Here is a 15,943-nt window from a genome sequence, read left to right as displayed (position 1 = left end):
AATATAAAACATTCTAGATTAGAATTAACTAATACACCTAGTAAAGTGTTCTTAAGCAACACTAATCATTCTCATGTTCACATAATCTTTCATTCCACTGCAAGTCGTTTTGAATCGCTAGAAATATCATGGATAAAGCTAAACGTAGTAAAGGCTGTATGTCGCAAAGAAGCATGCAAAAAAAAAAAACATATATAAGTTCAATATTTCAATTCATCATATACATCAATAACAAAACATATTAAAAAACCCTACAGCTGAAATCACTCTACGCCATAAAATAGAGAAGAAAAACTAAAAGGATGAACGAAAACTTGTGTATAAGAAATACTCGTATTTGACACACTCAGCTGAGCAGAGTGATTGGTTTCTACTCGCATGAGAGACGCCTGTGTTACCAACGTAAAATACTCTTGTTGTCTAATATTATGCAGTTTCATACATGCAACTTGACCCTATTAGTTTCAACCTCACAGATCATTGACTATTGCCTTGTATGAGCCCAATAACATGCCCGGTTAGACAGGCTGCAAAACAGGGTCACGTTAGGATGGACCGGTCCGCTAAAATTTCTTATCTTTTCTCTATATTCTTGTTTAAATAATGATGTATTAAAATATATTTAGAAAAAGTACAATACTAAATAATAAAGGACCCCTTCTAAATGAAGCAAATATATAATAAGTATTTCAATTATACATTATGCGCACGCCCCGCTTGCGGTATGCGCATATAATGTATATATGTGTAGGCGCTCAGGGGGGAAAAAGTGAAAGTGCACTAATTTTAACGTTATTTTACTAATTTCGTGAAAATAATGTTAAAAGAGGGGGATGGTTAATCATGCATCATGTGGTGGCGTTGATAGCCGAAAGACAAGGGAGTACATGCACTAATTGGCCTTTGTCTTAATTGCTGAGTGTTATGTGCCTTTTGTCCAAGGCTTGATACAAAACTACCATCGAGCCGGGGGTCTCACTGGAAGCAGCCTCTCTATTCCTACGGGGTAGAGGTACGGCTGTCTACATCTTACCCTCCTCAGACCCTACCTTAGCTTTGCTACTGGTGGGATTTACTGAGTATGATGATGACGATGATGAATTATACATTATGCGACTTTTAACCATTTGACCCGTTCGACTTGACCTGTATGCTTTTTATATAAATTGGTTGAAATCGACACCTCTAATTAACATACCTTTTCAAATAAACGGAAAAGAAAAAGCGGAAAAAAACACGTATAAAACAGCACAAAATACACGTTAAACTGAACCAAGATGAACATTAAACCGTACTAATTATCACTCAATTCCCAGGGGCATCCAAAAGGTTCCCTAAGATTGTCAACAAGAACACATCTATGATTACTATATATTAGGTTTCCAATTGTACACAAATCTTTCAAAACATGAAAGAAAAAAAGTTTATAAATTGAGTAAGAAAAGAACATAATGTGCACCTACAGGCAAAGCTGCAAATCAACAGGCGCGACGTGGCCTAACGAGCCCTGTATGTAAAGAATTTGACTTATTTTGTCCATGGAGCGGGTCAAGCTTACTATCTACGCGCTTCAATCTCTTTGGATTCCATCTCAGTCACGTTGTTTACAACATTTTGAATCTTTTTCGACAAGGATTGATTGTGTTCTTCAATATGCTCGAAAATCATTTCCAGATGTCTTTTATACGCTGCTGATCTTCTTTTCTCGATTGCTAGCTGTTGTGATAACTCCCGGATCTTATCATGCTCATTCTGCATAAAACGAATTAAAAATTGTGATAAGTGAGATGTTATTGGATGTAATCTTGAAATAGACAAACACTGATTGACACTAGAAATGGGTGGGGTGGGCGAGTTGAGTAAACAAGTCGAAGTGAGTAATGTTTTGGTGCGGGTCAAAACGGGCCGGGCTGGGTTGACCCAAGAGAACATTTGCCCAATTTATTTTTTAATTTATGACAAAAAAATCATATTATTAGAAAAATAATTTAACTTTTGATAACATTAAAATGGGAAGCTTTTGTCCAATTTGACTAGTTTCCCTTCTTGTTAAATTTTTTGTTTACCCATTTGATCCGTTAGATATAAAAACCTGAATTGAACGATTCATAAGTAAACAAGTTGACATCGCCATATTTAGAGCTACCAAAATCGAATATTTATATTTGTTTTCTCTATAAACAATACAATTCTTGGTCCCGATATTACTCGGAAATCAAAAAAAAAGTTTTTCAAGTATTTTGTAACTTAAAATAAGTGTTTTTTTTTTTTAAATCATGCATACCCAGGTAGAAAATCCTTGATCCGCCACTTTTTTTGTAATAAATAACCTTGTTTCATGAAAGAGAAAATAAAAACTAGTAATTTCACACTCGATGATCAGTCAGACCATCAAGAGATATTATTTTTTTTTTACATGCACTAATTTACTCTGGGTATTATTTTTTCAAATTCAAAACCAAGGAGGGGATGAAATAGGTTTTAGAGCACGAAACTTGAGTATTCAACAATGTGCCTTTGATTATTAACATATAAGAATCTCATTCGTGTTTTGAGCCTAAAAGGGTTCCCATTTGGATATTGAATCGAGACCTACTACTTAGCTTGTAGTATGGTAGTAACATTGGACAAAATGTAAGGCGGGTTGACAAGCCCTTATCATAAATCAAGTAAGACAAGAGATAGATGCTTAAGAAAAGCGGGGAGAGTGACTTATGTTCGGGTATTGGTAGAAGTTTCTGCTGATGGTGACCTCCCAGACCACGTAAAGATCTAATTCCCTTCTAGAAAATTCAATAGGTGTTACTTGTTTTTTGATCATGCGGTAAATATTATATTATTATCTAGAACTAATTTATAAATATTATATAATACATGACGCCTTGTGGACGTGAAGCTCTCGCCTAGCGCCTCACGCTTTTTTAAACCAAGGGGTGAGCTTTCGCCTAGCGCCTCACGCTTTTTTAAACCAAGGGGTGAGCTTTGTTTGTATTCTTTTGGCGTTATTTATAACATTTTCCATGCACGCCTTTTATAATAAAAAAAAAAAAAAAGAAGATAAATCTATAGAGTATACCTATAGGCTTTAGTTAATAACATCAAGTTGCATGTTAAGCTGTGAATATCATCTACGAATGTGACAACATACCTAAAACACATGGCATAAACAACACATGTCACAAAGATCTCTTCTTTTTCATAAAGAATTTTAAACATCCTACTCTCCTATGAAGATCTCGCCTTCATCTTAAAAAGTAACTAGATATACTCAAAAGATCATATTTTATTTGAAATTTGACATATATCTAGCCTTAACTAACTGATATAAAACTCACTATGATTCTTCATGATGCATCTTTACATATAAACCGTGTTAGTTCTAGTGTATTGAAAAATAGTTGCATTTGTACCAAGTTCAACATAACTGTGTGTGAAGCACCTTTCTAAATACGCCTAAGAAAGCAACACTTCTTGTAAGTCCTAGAACCATATCTCCATGTGTTATCACATTTGATTGTCTGTTTCGAGTTATTCCCTAATTTTTTTTTTAATTATAGGGTATTTTTACTCCAATCAACAGGGGAAATTACATAAGGATAGCAGGGAGACGGGCAACAAACTGCGCTGCCATCCCCTTCTGAATAGAAAACCCTAATCTGCTAAAAACAAAGCCTCGCCCCTGAGGGGTCGAAAAGTTGCTATGGACCACACGCTGAACTCTAGCTAAGTAACATGGAATTGAACAGATAAACAAAATAATTTGGTAATTCTACAAATTAGGAAGTAGACATACCGGATATTGGTCATATATCAAATCCTTACGGCCCTTTCCAGGTGTCAACGGATGAGTATGCTCTTTGACAAATTTTGTTATCATCCATTTTCCCGAGCTTACTTTCCTAACTAAAACCATTGCTCTACAACCAACCCGTGTTTCCGCTCGTTGTCTGACAATCTTTTCGCGTTTGTCAGGTGTCCTAAAACCCTCTTTATTGCAAACAAGAGCCCGTCCAATGGCGGTCCCATCACGTCTTGATCTAGATAACTTGCTCACACGTATAACAAACCCGACCCGTGTAGCATACGCATTGTAAAACGCATGTGCTGCTGCTTCAGAATCAAATTCCTGCCCAACATACGGTTCTTCGACAAGAATCGAGTTATTGACTGTATGGGCCCCGTCTAATGGAAACACGCCTCTTTCTGATTCGTCTTGATCAATTTTAATATCGTGGTTGTTTTGAAACATGGCTTCGACGGAACACCCTACCATACCGTCTTCATCTACTTTTCTGATTTCCATGTCAGCAGAAGTCAATAACACCTCACTGTTGACATCATCGTCAACCTCAAAATCCACTGAAACACGAGCAACCATTTTCAAGATTAATATGTTATAATATGTTACATCAAGACACCACCCCAAATCATACGGGCTGTATGACTTGGTCATTGAGTCATTCTTTGTCGGTCAGACACATCATACGGGTCGTATGATAGGGCGAAAATTAGTCATACATGTTGTCTGACTTTGTGAATGAGTCATTTCTTTGTCAGTCAAGTACACCATACGGGTCGTATGATAGAGCGAAAAAATAGTCATACATGTTGTATGACTTTGTCAATGGTCTTGTTGACCAAAACATAATAAAAATGTATGATTTGGCTCTCACACGACCCGTATGACCGTTTTCTCCCTGTCATATGGCAAGTATGACCGTTCGCCCTATCATACTGCCCGTATGACCATTTTCATCCTATCATACGACCCGCATTACAAGCCAGTAGTGTCTGGATAGTGCGTCAGTGGTGTTTGTTTAATTGTTTAGCATGGACCATACCAATGTCAAAATTAAACATTCAACTGAAAGGGATATGATTATATGAATATAATTTGCATAAATTAGACAATTGATAACTAAATAACTATATGCATAAACTCAAAATTCACATACATCAGCAAGCATTACCATTTCATAGACTTTTCCCTCTTACTACTAAATCAAATACCCAATTAGGCAACAAAAAACACATAAATTAAAAGCCAATTAACATATCACCCTTTAAACAAGCCCTTATCTTTGACGGGGCACATTTTTACAAATAAAGTTTCTGGTTTTTGGCATAAAAATTCAAGAATTGACATGGGTTTGCTTTGAAATTGACCGAATTAAAGAGGGATGGAAGCACTTACTCAAAACTTCCAATTGGAATCAGGATGATCGCGATATGAGGATGGTTCAGAGGCAACAGTGATGAACAGAGAGAAGGAGAAGAGAGGGGATTGATTGATTGATTGATCGTATGGATGGAAGCCGAATATTGGGAGGTCAAGTGTGCAGAAGATGTGTACGAGTTAAAACGAGATTGGAGTGAACCAGTTCATAATAGGTCATAAGACCGGTTTGAGGCTTTGAGCCCATATGTCTAATATGTTTTATACTAGTGAAATTCCCCGTACTATGCGGTGAGAAATTCGAACGTTATTAATTCGTTTCGTTTTGTAACGAGATTAATACGGTACCGAAACTCGGTATAACAACCGAAAGAAAAAACAAAAAATGTCGTGCCATGACAAAAATAATATCCACATAAAAAAATACATTACGTCTGGTAAGGTTCAATTTGCGTTAAGGATGAGCACGATACTCGTTCGATACCGAACCAGTACCGAAAGTACCGGTATCGAAAAACGGGAAAAAATGGTACCGGTACCGAATACACCGTTCCGGTTCGTAACTTATTTTTGCTTGTTCTATAACACATTAGTTGGTATATATATTTATATTTGGTTAGAGTGGAGGGTATGGTTAATCACTCTAGGGTGATTAAGTGAAATCTTACATAATAATATTATGTCATGTCAACTCCTCATTCCACTCCCATTTTGCACTCAATCAGGGGGTATGGTTAATCACCCTAGGGTGTTTGAGTGATTCTCACTTTTGATTGGTTGTTTTCTCATCTCTTCTCTCTCTCTCTCTCTCTCCTCCATCACTCTTCAATCACTTCGGTGATTACACACCGATTTTGGTAACCTCTCACCCACTCACCAAATATCTTCAACATGAGGGTATGGTCACCGCTCGGTGACTCCCCCTCCCCGCTTAACTCCCCGCATATTATACCCCCCACCCTTACCTAATACATTAATTTTGTTAATTTGTACAAATATAAATACTAAATTCAAAGTTAAATGAAAGAAGTGAAGTTTATATGTGTCAAATTCAAAACCCATTTGAGAACCATTTGTAAAACCAATTGTGGTATTGTAATACCATGAACTGCGTTTAATAAAAACTAGTGGTAATAATGGTTTTAACAACTCATACCCTCACACACAGAGAGTGCTGAGGAAATCCGGTGGCTTTCCACCACCGGCAACGGCAAACTTCCAGTCGGTCAAGGCGGTTGCGACGGCGGTTCACAGTGATGGTTTCAACAAAGTAATCGACAACGATGTTACAGGGATCGGTCCTCCGTATGTCCAATCCAAGTGTGTAGACGAAAACAGGAGGTACCTTTACGCGGATCTAACAAATCGTTAGCATGCAAGGTAGTGGTCGTTAGGGTTTAACCATAACCTCTGCACCAGACCGCAGCGCGAAAGCATCGTATGGAGACGCCGATGGTGATGATGTTATGTGGCGGTCCTCGTTCGAAGGTGGCTTAGGGTAATTTTAGGAGTTAATGTCGGCGGCGATTTCGAATTTTGAGGTGGTTCCGGTGGGGCGAGCAGGAGATTAACACCAGAACGCTACACGTGGTAGGATATCATTTTGTCTGTGAGTCAGCGTCAAGTCCATTTAGCATCAGCACTACTGTACATCAGTCTTTCAATTGAGTAAGTTACAAAAATCGTTCTTTATGTTTGCTACTTATTGCAAAATGTGTCCTTTGTCTTTAATAAGTACAGTATATGTACTCTATGTTTACAAACTCTTACATGTTATGTCCTTTGACCCTAGCCTAGTTAATTTTTATGGTTAAATCTGGCCAAGTGAACCCTACATAAGGGTATTTTAGTCATTTTACCCTAGATACTAAAATAAATAATATTAACTATCTCACCAACTATTTCTCTCTCTAAAATTACACTCTCTCTCCAAATACTATCTCTCTACAAACTCTTTCTCTCTCTCTTACAATTTGCCTAGCTTTCTCTCTATCTATCTCTCTACAAACTCTCCCTCTCTCTAGAATCTAGAATATGGTGTTGCACCTCCGCCATCGCATCGCATGATGCGTGTCGGTGTGTATATAATTTATAGTTATATTTTTGGCCCTTTTTACACGTTAGTCAAGTTTTAAATTTATAAAACACGATATTTTACTAACACCAAACACACATATGGGCAAGTGCACCCATCGTGAACGTAGTATAGTGTTGGTAAGATACCGAGGTCGTCCAAGGACATAAGAGCTTTTAGTATCGGTTTATCCTCAACGTCTAATCAAACCAAAAGTTTAGAAAAATGTTTTTAAACTAGAAAATAAAAACTAAAAAAAATGCTGAAAAATAAAAATAAAAATAAAAAACAGATAGACAAGATGAATCACTTGGATCCGACTCGCCTTTAGTGTAACATTTGATTATTTCCGCACTTTTGCACTTTTTAAGAGATTATCTTAGTTATAGTAGTAGGCCCCTCTTTTGAAGGTGACGTTACCCTCAACCCAGTAGTTTGAGTCAGCAAGGATACAATCCTAAAGGGTTAGATTATTGAAAGATAATTAATTAAGTTATTAATGCGTAATTTGGTAGGCCCCTCTTTTGAAGGTGATGTTACCCTCGGCTAAGTAGTTTGAGTCAGCAGGGATACAGTCCTAAGTAGTCGGGTTAATGTTTTAATAGTAGTTTACATATGAGGGGATCAAGGAGTTCGGACCCCCGCCATCCAATACAAGTGGGTATTGAAGGAGGTCCTACTAAAGTTGACCCAGGTCCTTGCAAGATCTATACACTGAACAAGGCAGGACTCTTACCAAACCATTCCCTTAACCCCCGACCAGGTAGCCAACATATCTCCATATAGACCGTGGAGATATGAATGGTGTAAATCTTTTATTTTATATGAACAGTAAAATAACGCCAAGACACCACGGACAAATGATAAGGAAGACTCACCTTCAACATAAGAAACTAGTTATTAAAGTCATTAATACATAACCAAATAAAAAGTGCGAAAAGATTAAAAATAAAAAGTATTACACTAAATGCTTGTCTTCACCAAGTGATGTAAGAGACTTAGGCAAACATGGCCTTTGATTTTCAAGAACTCTTACGATCAATCTTAGATCCCGAGACTACTCACACACTCTATGATGGATGATGGATGATGGTGGTGGATGTGGGTTGTGATGGTGGTATTGGGTAGGTGAAGTGTGAGAGAGGTGTTTTGCCAAGGGATGGTTTGCAAATGAGCCAAGCACCCCTATTTATAGCCTGCACAGAAGCCCGGACACGGCCTCGTGTCCATTGGGCACGGCCCCGTGTCCACCCGTCTTCTCTTTCTTCATTAAATGCAGTTTGTCTGCATTAGTTGACCACGCCCCCGTGTCTGGTGGGCACGACCCCGTGTGCAGAAGCGTATCTGTACTATCAAGATTTTCCTAGATTCTGCGAATCTTAGAGTTGACCACGGCCCTGTGTCCGCTGGACACGCCCCCGTGGTGGGTGATAGAAGCTTCTACCACTTTGTCTTTTCTGCATACACTTGGGCACGCCCCCGTGCTCATTGAGCACGGGGCGTGTTCAGCCTTCTGTTCTCTTGTTTTTGCTTGGGAAGATGCTGTCGGGGGGTCGGGCATGCCACGTTTATTCCTTTTCTTGTATTTATGTTAGATTTAGCTGCCTTTTTGCTTCTTTTGTTCATTTGAGCTCATTTAATCCTGAAAATACAAACGGAAGACAAAAACACATTTTTCCAACATTAGTACTAAAAAGGGTTAGTTTTATGCCATATTTGATGTAATTTATATGTTGCTTTTTGCGCACATCAAATACCCCCACACTTGAATCTTTGTTTGTCCTCAAGCAAAACTCTTTATAATGTGGCTTACACTCCCAAATGGAATGGGTAGAAGTGAAGGTTTTTGGGCTTGTCATAGAGTGTCGGGATTTCCAAGATTCTTTATTAAGTTTTATTTTTAATTATTTACAATCCTATTCGTCATGATTTATTTAAAACATTACATAAGATAAATTACTTATTAGGGCATAACATGCCTTTTTAAAATTCCATTTATATACAAGTTCACATACCTCACGGGGGATCACTCAACACTCGGCCGAAAATGTATTTTTGTGAAACACTCGAGAGCGGCATGGAACTTAGTTCTACCATAAGCTTGCCAAGCAATCAATCCTCCTCCTTTTTAACTATATACCTTTGTAAATATCAAGAGGACTTTTGGGGGAAGGGTTAGGCTTGGGTTAAAGGTAGGTGGTTGGGTTAGTGGTTAGTAGAAAAGGGCGAAAGGCGTAAAAAGCGTCGGTTTTCGTAAGAGTTTTTATTTTTGTAACTTTTTATTTTGATGAAGCAATTCTTCAAACAAAGTTCTTTTTTATAAACTTGTTTGTTTATTTCTTTTGGCTTCATCATCATTTTTTTTCAAGGAATGTCATATGAAAAAAACGAGCTTTTTACTAAAATAAAGAGTTTAAAATAAAAAAGGGTTTTGGTGGGTAAAAGGGTGTTCGTTTTGCGGGTTAAGAAATGAAAAGGTTTAGGCTCAAAGGGGTTAACTAGGGGGATTTTGAGTAGGTGGTAAAAAAAAGAAAACTAATGGTGTAGAAATAAAAAAGATTAGTCGTAATGCCTCCATCATTTACTTACTCGGGTTTAAGTTAGTAAGGACCGGGAATGCATCGTCGTGGCAAGTTCTAGAGTTGTAAGAAACCAAACGGCTATTCACACAAGAAACGAAAAATGAGCAGTTAGCTTAAAGATGTGTATTTGTATGCTCAATAAAGGCTCAAAACTCACTTTTTGTGGGAATGGGTTTTTATGTGATCAAGTATATATAATGAAATTTTAAATAGATTTGTCATGCCGTTTCATAATTTTCTTATGTTGGTTCTTTTTATCACGACGCTATCGGTTGTAAATTTGTAAAAATATAACTTTTTTAGAACTCGAAATTCCCAAATTAAACCTAGACAAGTAAAAAAAAATGAAAAATTATTGAAAAAAATTTGGGGTGTTTAGCGGTTCCAATAGAGTTTTGTGTAAGGCTTGTAATTAGGACTTGCAAGATTCAAGGTTTTAGCATCCCCCCACACTTAAATTACACATTGTCCTCAATGTGTCCCAAAAATAAGTTTTTAGGTTGATTAAATGTGTAAAAAAATGTGAAAAAGCAAAAATTTATGTTACTAGGCGTCTGGACACGGCCCCGTGTTCAGATCGCCAGTAACAGAACATAAAACAAAGTAACAGAAGGCTGGACACGGGGGCGTGTTCAGTGAGCACGCCCCGTGTCCAGGTACCTGAACTGGGCATTTTTCTGCAGATGGGTGAGCACGGGGCGTGTTGGATGAGCACGGCCCCGTGCTGAACTTGCTGTAATAAAGAAAAATTGTCGGGTGGCCCTGTTTTTGTGCATGGTGTTTTGGTTCAAGTTTCCCTTGGTATCCTTCACCATCCCGAGTGTGTTTTATCCATTACATCATCATCCAAACACCAAGTAATTAATAAAACCATCATTCATTAAAACTAACACATTACATAGGTCCTAAAAAAACGCAGAAAAAATAAAAGTTAAAAGTCCTAAGATAGATAGGTCAAGTGATACATAAATTCATCCTAATGAGTTCTTCTTCTACAATAGGGATCAAAATTCCGGAAATAGCTTTCCGGTATCTAAAAGCTTTGTAGAACTCCGGACCGAGGGGTATTCCCTAGATGTTGTTAAAGTCATTCTTCTATCTCTCTTGGGAGAAAGAAGGCGGGCTCATTTTCCTCAACATCTTGTGGAGTGGGAGTGACACCAACTGGAACCCCTTATAGTATGTCTCGAGGGGGTTCCGGGTGTATGGTGTACCATTCGGCCGGTATGATGACTTCCGGTACCACATTCCATGCCCTTTGGGTGATAATTGGTACCAAAGGAGGAGAAGCGAGAATGTTCAACCTTTGGTGCAAAAGGTTGACCTCTCGAAGACATCCCTCTAGTCCCACCGTCAAATGATTAATACGGTCGACCAATGCTTCTTCCACCCCCGTCATTTCATCAATGGCCTCTCTTAAGGCGTAAATGTAGCTCACAAGAGAATCTTCAACCGCTGATGACCTCTTCCCTTGTCGGTTGTTCCTGTAGTGCGATGAAGATGTTCCGCTAGTTCTGCTCGCCATTCTAGGATGGTATGTGTGAAGATCCCAGCAAATCTTTGTCTTTGGAGTGGTCCAAATGAGCAGGAATCTTGCTGCCTTTATAGAAAACGACAGCACGCTGCACACGGCCCCGTGTCGGCTGGACACGGCCCCGTGTGCAGGCAGGATCCTGACACATTTTGTCCGTATGCTGACAAAAAGTCAAACGGGAATCTTTTGGTGGACATGGGGGCGTGCTGACCTGGACACGGCCCCGTGTCTAGAGGCTGTTTATGAAGTTTCGTCTATTTTTAAGGAATTTATCCGGATCGGGCGGTTCCTTACTGGATGGAACAACCCCAAAGTGCCTGAGATACCTTAATTGCTCTAGATTGAGACGAGAACGCAAGAGGTTGTCGGTGAGGGTGATTCCTATGCTAAATGTAGGTGGACAAGTCCAACCCTTTCCCAGGCTCTCGTTAAAGAAGGTGTATGCCGAATCGCTCAGGTCTATGTATGCACCGAACAAAGCCGATGGGGAGTCCTTCACGGCAAAATCGACACAGGGACGACTATCGCTCAAGTCTTCGCTAGAGTTAGAGGTAATATCGGGAATAACGAAGTTGTTTTTATTCGAATGCGATCCCAACAATTCTTCTTGGGTATCGTCTTGAGATGGAAAGTCCAACTCAAGTTCTTTTAACTAATTAAGAATTAAATCGTCTAGTTGAAATAATTCATCAAGAAGCATTTCTCCTAGAAGATTCGATTGAGAGCATTCGAGGGAGTGATAAGGATTATTTTTACTTTCGCCCCTCTTAAGGCTACTAGAAAACAATGGGTCTATATAATGGGGCTTATAATTTAGAAAATAACATTCTAAATCTTTATGGGGGCCACCACATATTTGACACCACGTACCATAAGAGGGCCGATAGTAAAAAAAATCATTATCACTCATGTTTGTGTCAGAAATTACCAACCGTCGGTATCTTACGGTTATGTTTTCAGTAACTGAAGCTTTGGCACGGGGCGTGTTGAGTGGGCACGGCCTCGTGTTCAGCTACTGTCTGACTTAAAACAGGATTGCCAGTACCAAAGATTGGGCACGGGGCGTGTTCAGCGGGCACGGCCCGTGCTGAGTTCTGCAGAAGTTGAAAATTTAAGAAAAATCCTAAAAAAAACAGAAAATAAGAAAAAAACGATTAGGCCGTTGATTCCTAACTTTCTTAAAATCCTTGCGTCCCTGGCAACGGCGCCAAAAACTTGATGCGTGTCGGTGTGTATATAATTTATAGTTATATTTTTAGCCCTTTTTACACGTTAGACAAGTTTTAAATTTATAAAACACGATATTTTACTAACACCAAACACACATATGGGCAAGTGCACCCATCGTGAACGTAGTATAGTGTTGGTAAGATACAGAGGTGATACGTAGTTGAAAACCGGTGATCGTTTATGCTTAAGTTGATGTTTTTACGTAGCTTTTAATCTTGAATAGCCTACTTTTAATGGGATTTGTGTTTTACAGGTCTAAAAGAGTTTAAGGAGCTAATCGGGAGCTAAACGGAGCACCGTGACGCGAAACGGATCAACCGGGGATGTGAAATGAAGAAAACTGGGTTAATCATTAAGATTGGATGTATTTTGGGGAATGTTGATGGATTTAAAATGAATATATTGGAAGATGGCATGATAGAGGGCTGAATTACGAGAACGTGGGCGAAAACGGTGAGTAAAACGGAGCTATAACGAAGAAGTTGTGAAGAAAACAGATTTGGACGAAATCGACAAAACCAGGCAGCGTCGGGGATGCCCCAATAGGCCGTCGGCGACGCCCTCCAGAACCTTCCGACGCTGAAAAACCTCCGTAGGCAGTGGGTTAAGCCGTCGGACGAATTGGGAACAACCAGAGGCCGTCGGGGACGCCCTAAATGGTCGTCGGCGACGCCACCTGCATTCTCACTTCGCGAAAAACTTGATTTTTGAGTTGGGGGAAGAGTTATAACATCACTTTTGACCCAAAAACGGGGGTTACACTCTATTTTGAAGGGAGAAACACCTCTTGGAGCCAAGATACACCACCAATTCATCCTCTAATCCATCCATTCGATTAACAATCATTCGATTCGATCATCATCATCACTTCCACAACCCTAATCATCATTCACCTTTCCAATCCATTCATCACCATCAACCATCCACAAACCTAACCATTCATCCATTCATCCATATTCAAGCTTGAAGATGACCCAATTCAAGTCTCACACATCCGTTGATCAAGTCTCGTTCACCATGAGCAGCTAATTTCTTGGAGGTTTCACCCCGGTGTAGGTTATTGTAAGTCTAGGGTTTGAACAATGTTTTAGTTTGATTTTGTGTCAACTTGAATTGTATTTGAATTGATTAACAATTGTCTTGCATTTGAATTGAATTTGTGAATTGTCGAACGATGATAAAGTTATGACTTTGCGAAATGAATTTGTGCAATTATGCCTTGTCATTCAAAAGGTTTTACTTGTCCGAAGTAACGAAGTGCATTGTGGTCCGTGATATGCGTTGATAGCAATTGGCACATAAGCTTTGAAGATAGAAATCCATTAATAACATATTCAAGTGAATCAAATTTGAAACGTGTGAGAACCCTAGGACTGAAATTACCAAACCGGGTGTGAGCCTTGTTTCTCTATCTTGTTTAAAACTTTAATTACATTCTTGCAATTGTTAATCATTAGTAGTTATCAACCCAATTACTTTAGTAATTTTAATTCACATCTTTTCAATTAAACAAAAATACACAAAAACAAGATAGCAAGCTTCATAATTGTGACACCTTTTGAGAATTCATCCAAATCCATTCGCAAACCACATACTCTTCGTGGTTCGACCCCTTGCTACCACTAGCTATTTGTTAAGGGTAAATAGGGCTTATAAATATTATCTCGATCAAATTTTGGCGCCGTCGTGGGTGTGTTCCCTATATAACCCTCACGAGACCTACTCGTCCTTCCAAGCTATTGGGGGGTTTAAAAGGGCTTGTTGCATAAGCTAAATGCAACCGTGATTCCTACGAAAGTGAGTTAGGTTTGTTATTGTTGTACATTATTTTTTCCATAAAAATCAAGGTAATTTAATGCATGATTTGGTAACACTTTCATAAAAATGGTAGAACTAAGCACCTAACAAATTTTAATGTGTAACACCTCGAAATTTTGTGTCCAATGATGTGTTAACACGTGTCATTTGTTTACACGTGGCATCTATAATAAATAAAAGGACTAATTTTGACAAACCTTGAAAGTATATAAATTCGAGGGTTATAATTGTCAACAAGGGTAAATATACTGTATAGTATCCCTAAATAATGCTTAAACCTTCGAACGAATAGATTATAGATCGTACAAAAACAAAACGCGGATGAAAGTGAGAGATTACAAACTACAGGGGTTAACTGTGTCAACATGTTTAATAATACCTCTGAGTGACCCTTTAACGTCCCAAAGACTTTGTAACGGTATTATACCCTCACTAAAATAATATATATGAATTTCGCGAAGTTTCGATATGAAACGAGAAAGTTACGATCGAATTCGTAGAAGAAGGGTTAAAAGCGTCAACAGTGAAAGTTAAGGCTTTCCAATATAATTAATAAATAAACCGGGGACTTAATAATGCGGGTGATTAACACGAGGCCCCTATCGGTAAATAACCGAGGGTCAAACCGCAAAGTTACCCCTTCAAATCCGAAAGGTCAGGCAAATCATTACGAAAGATTTCGTTATTAATGGCCCGATTCTGTAATCATTATAAAAGATTTGAAAAATCCAGAAAATATAACCTCACGCGACCCGCGTAAGGTTTCAACATAAGTTGAGGCGGGCCGCGAGCCTCCTCAATAACGCGTCTGAACTTCTAATCCCAAGCGACCCGCGTAAAAGTGCATGGGAACTCCCATGCGGGTCGCGTAAAGTGCCCAGATGCAGAAAGTTGATGTTTTCTTGACTTTTGAGCTCTTGAACGATCATTTGATCAATTATGGCAGCATGGGTGCCCCCTACACGACCCATACCCCTTAGGGACACCTGCCCATGATCCATGATCAGTTATAGCATGTTGTGTATTAATCTTGAGGGTCTTGTGTGACTATAAATAGGCCTCTTTGGCTCATAACATTCACACACTCAAAAACACTTCTACTAATCATCTCTCAAGCTCTCAAGACTTCTCTGAAGTTCCATAAGCAAGAACACAACCTCTGTAAGTGATCTAACCCTTTGTGGTGTCACATTTCCTTAGTTATGGCTCATAAACGCAACCGTCGTAACTAACGGTTGTCATTGCAATATCTTGCAAATGATTCAGTCTTATGACGAATCAAAAGTGGTTATGAGTTGGTATTTATGTGGGTATTAAACCTTTAAAATGGTTCCCCCTGATCACCACTCTAACTATGTCAATTGACGAGTCAAACGTGCGGTTAAAAAGTCAACAGAAAGCTATTTTGGCGATTTATGCATAATCTGTAATATATATGTTATGGAACCTGTTTTGACAATCATAAAATATGATAATAAGTATATAAACATGTTTGCGCTCGTTTGAATCGATCATTTACTATATTGAAC

The 15,943-nt window shown here is 38.7% G+C and overlaps 1 protein-coding gene across 1 annotated transcript; it reads right to left on the bottom strand.

Moving 5' to 3' along the window:
* Positions 1-1,256: 1,256 nt before the first annotated feature.
* Positions 1,257-5,392, bottom strand: LOC110878805 (protein FAR1-RELATED SEQUENCE 5). Its single transcript, XM_022127174.2, has 3 exons — positions 5,195-5,392; positions 3,794-4,359; positions 1,257-1,752 (listed from the first exon to the last, which is right to left on the bottom strand). Coding segments are annotated over exons 1-3 (762 nt in total). The 5' UTR covers positions 5,196-5,392; the 3' UTR covers positions 1,257-1,557.
* Between the last annotated feature and the right edge of the window lie 10,551 nt (positions 5,393-15,943).

Source organism: Helianthus annuus, chromosome 1 (genome assembly GCF_002127325.2).
Source record: "Helianthus annuus cultivar XRQ/B chromosome 1, HanXRQr2.0-SUNRISE, whole genome shotgun sequence".
In the NCBI taxonomy this organism is placed as follows: Eukaryota; Viridiplantae; Streptophyta; class Magnoliopsida; order Asterales; family Asteraceae; genus Helianthus; species Helianthus annuus.
Note: the sequence above shows the minus strand (reverse complement) of the source record. Positions and strands in the feature narration are given on the sequence as shown.

What these genes read in the sequence shown, in the direction of transcription:
- LOC110878805 (XM_022127174.2), bottom strand. An exon ending in TGATATATGACCAATATCCG is followed by an intron (nt 1,753 to 3,793) that starts GTATGTCTACTT and finishes CGTTTTATGCAG; the next exon opens with AATGAGCATGATAAGATCCG.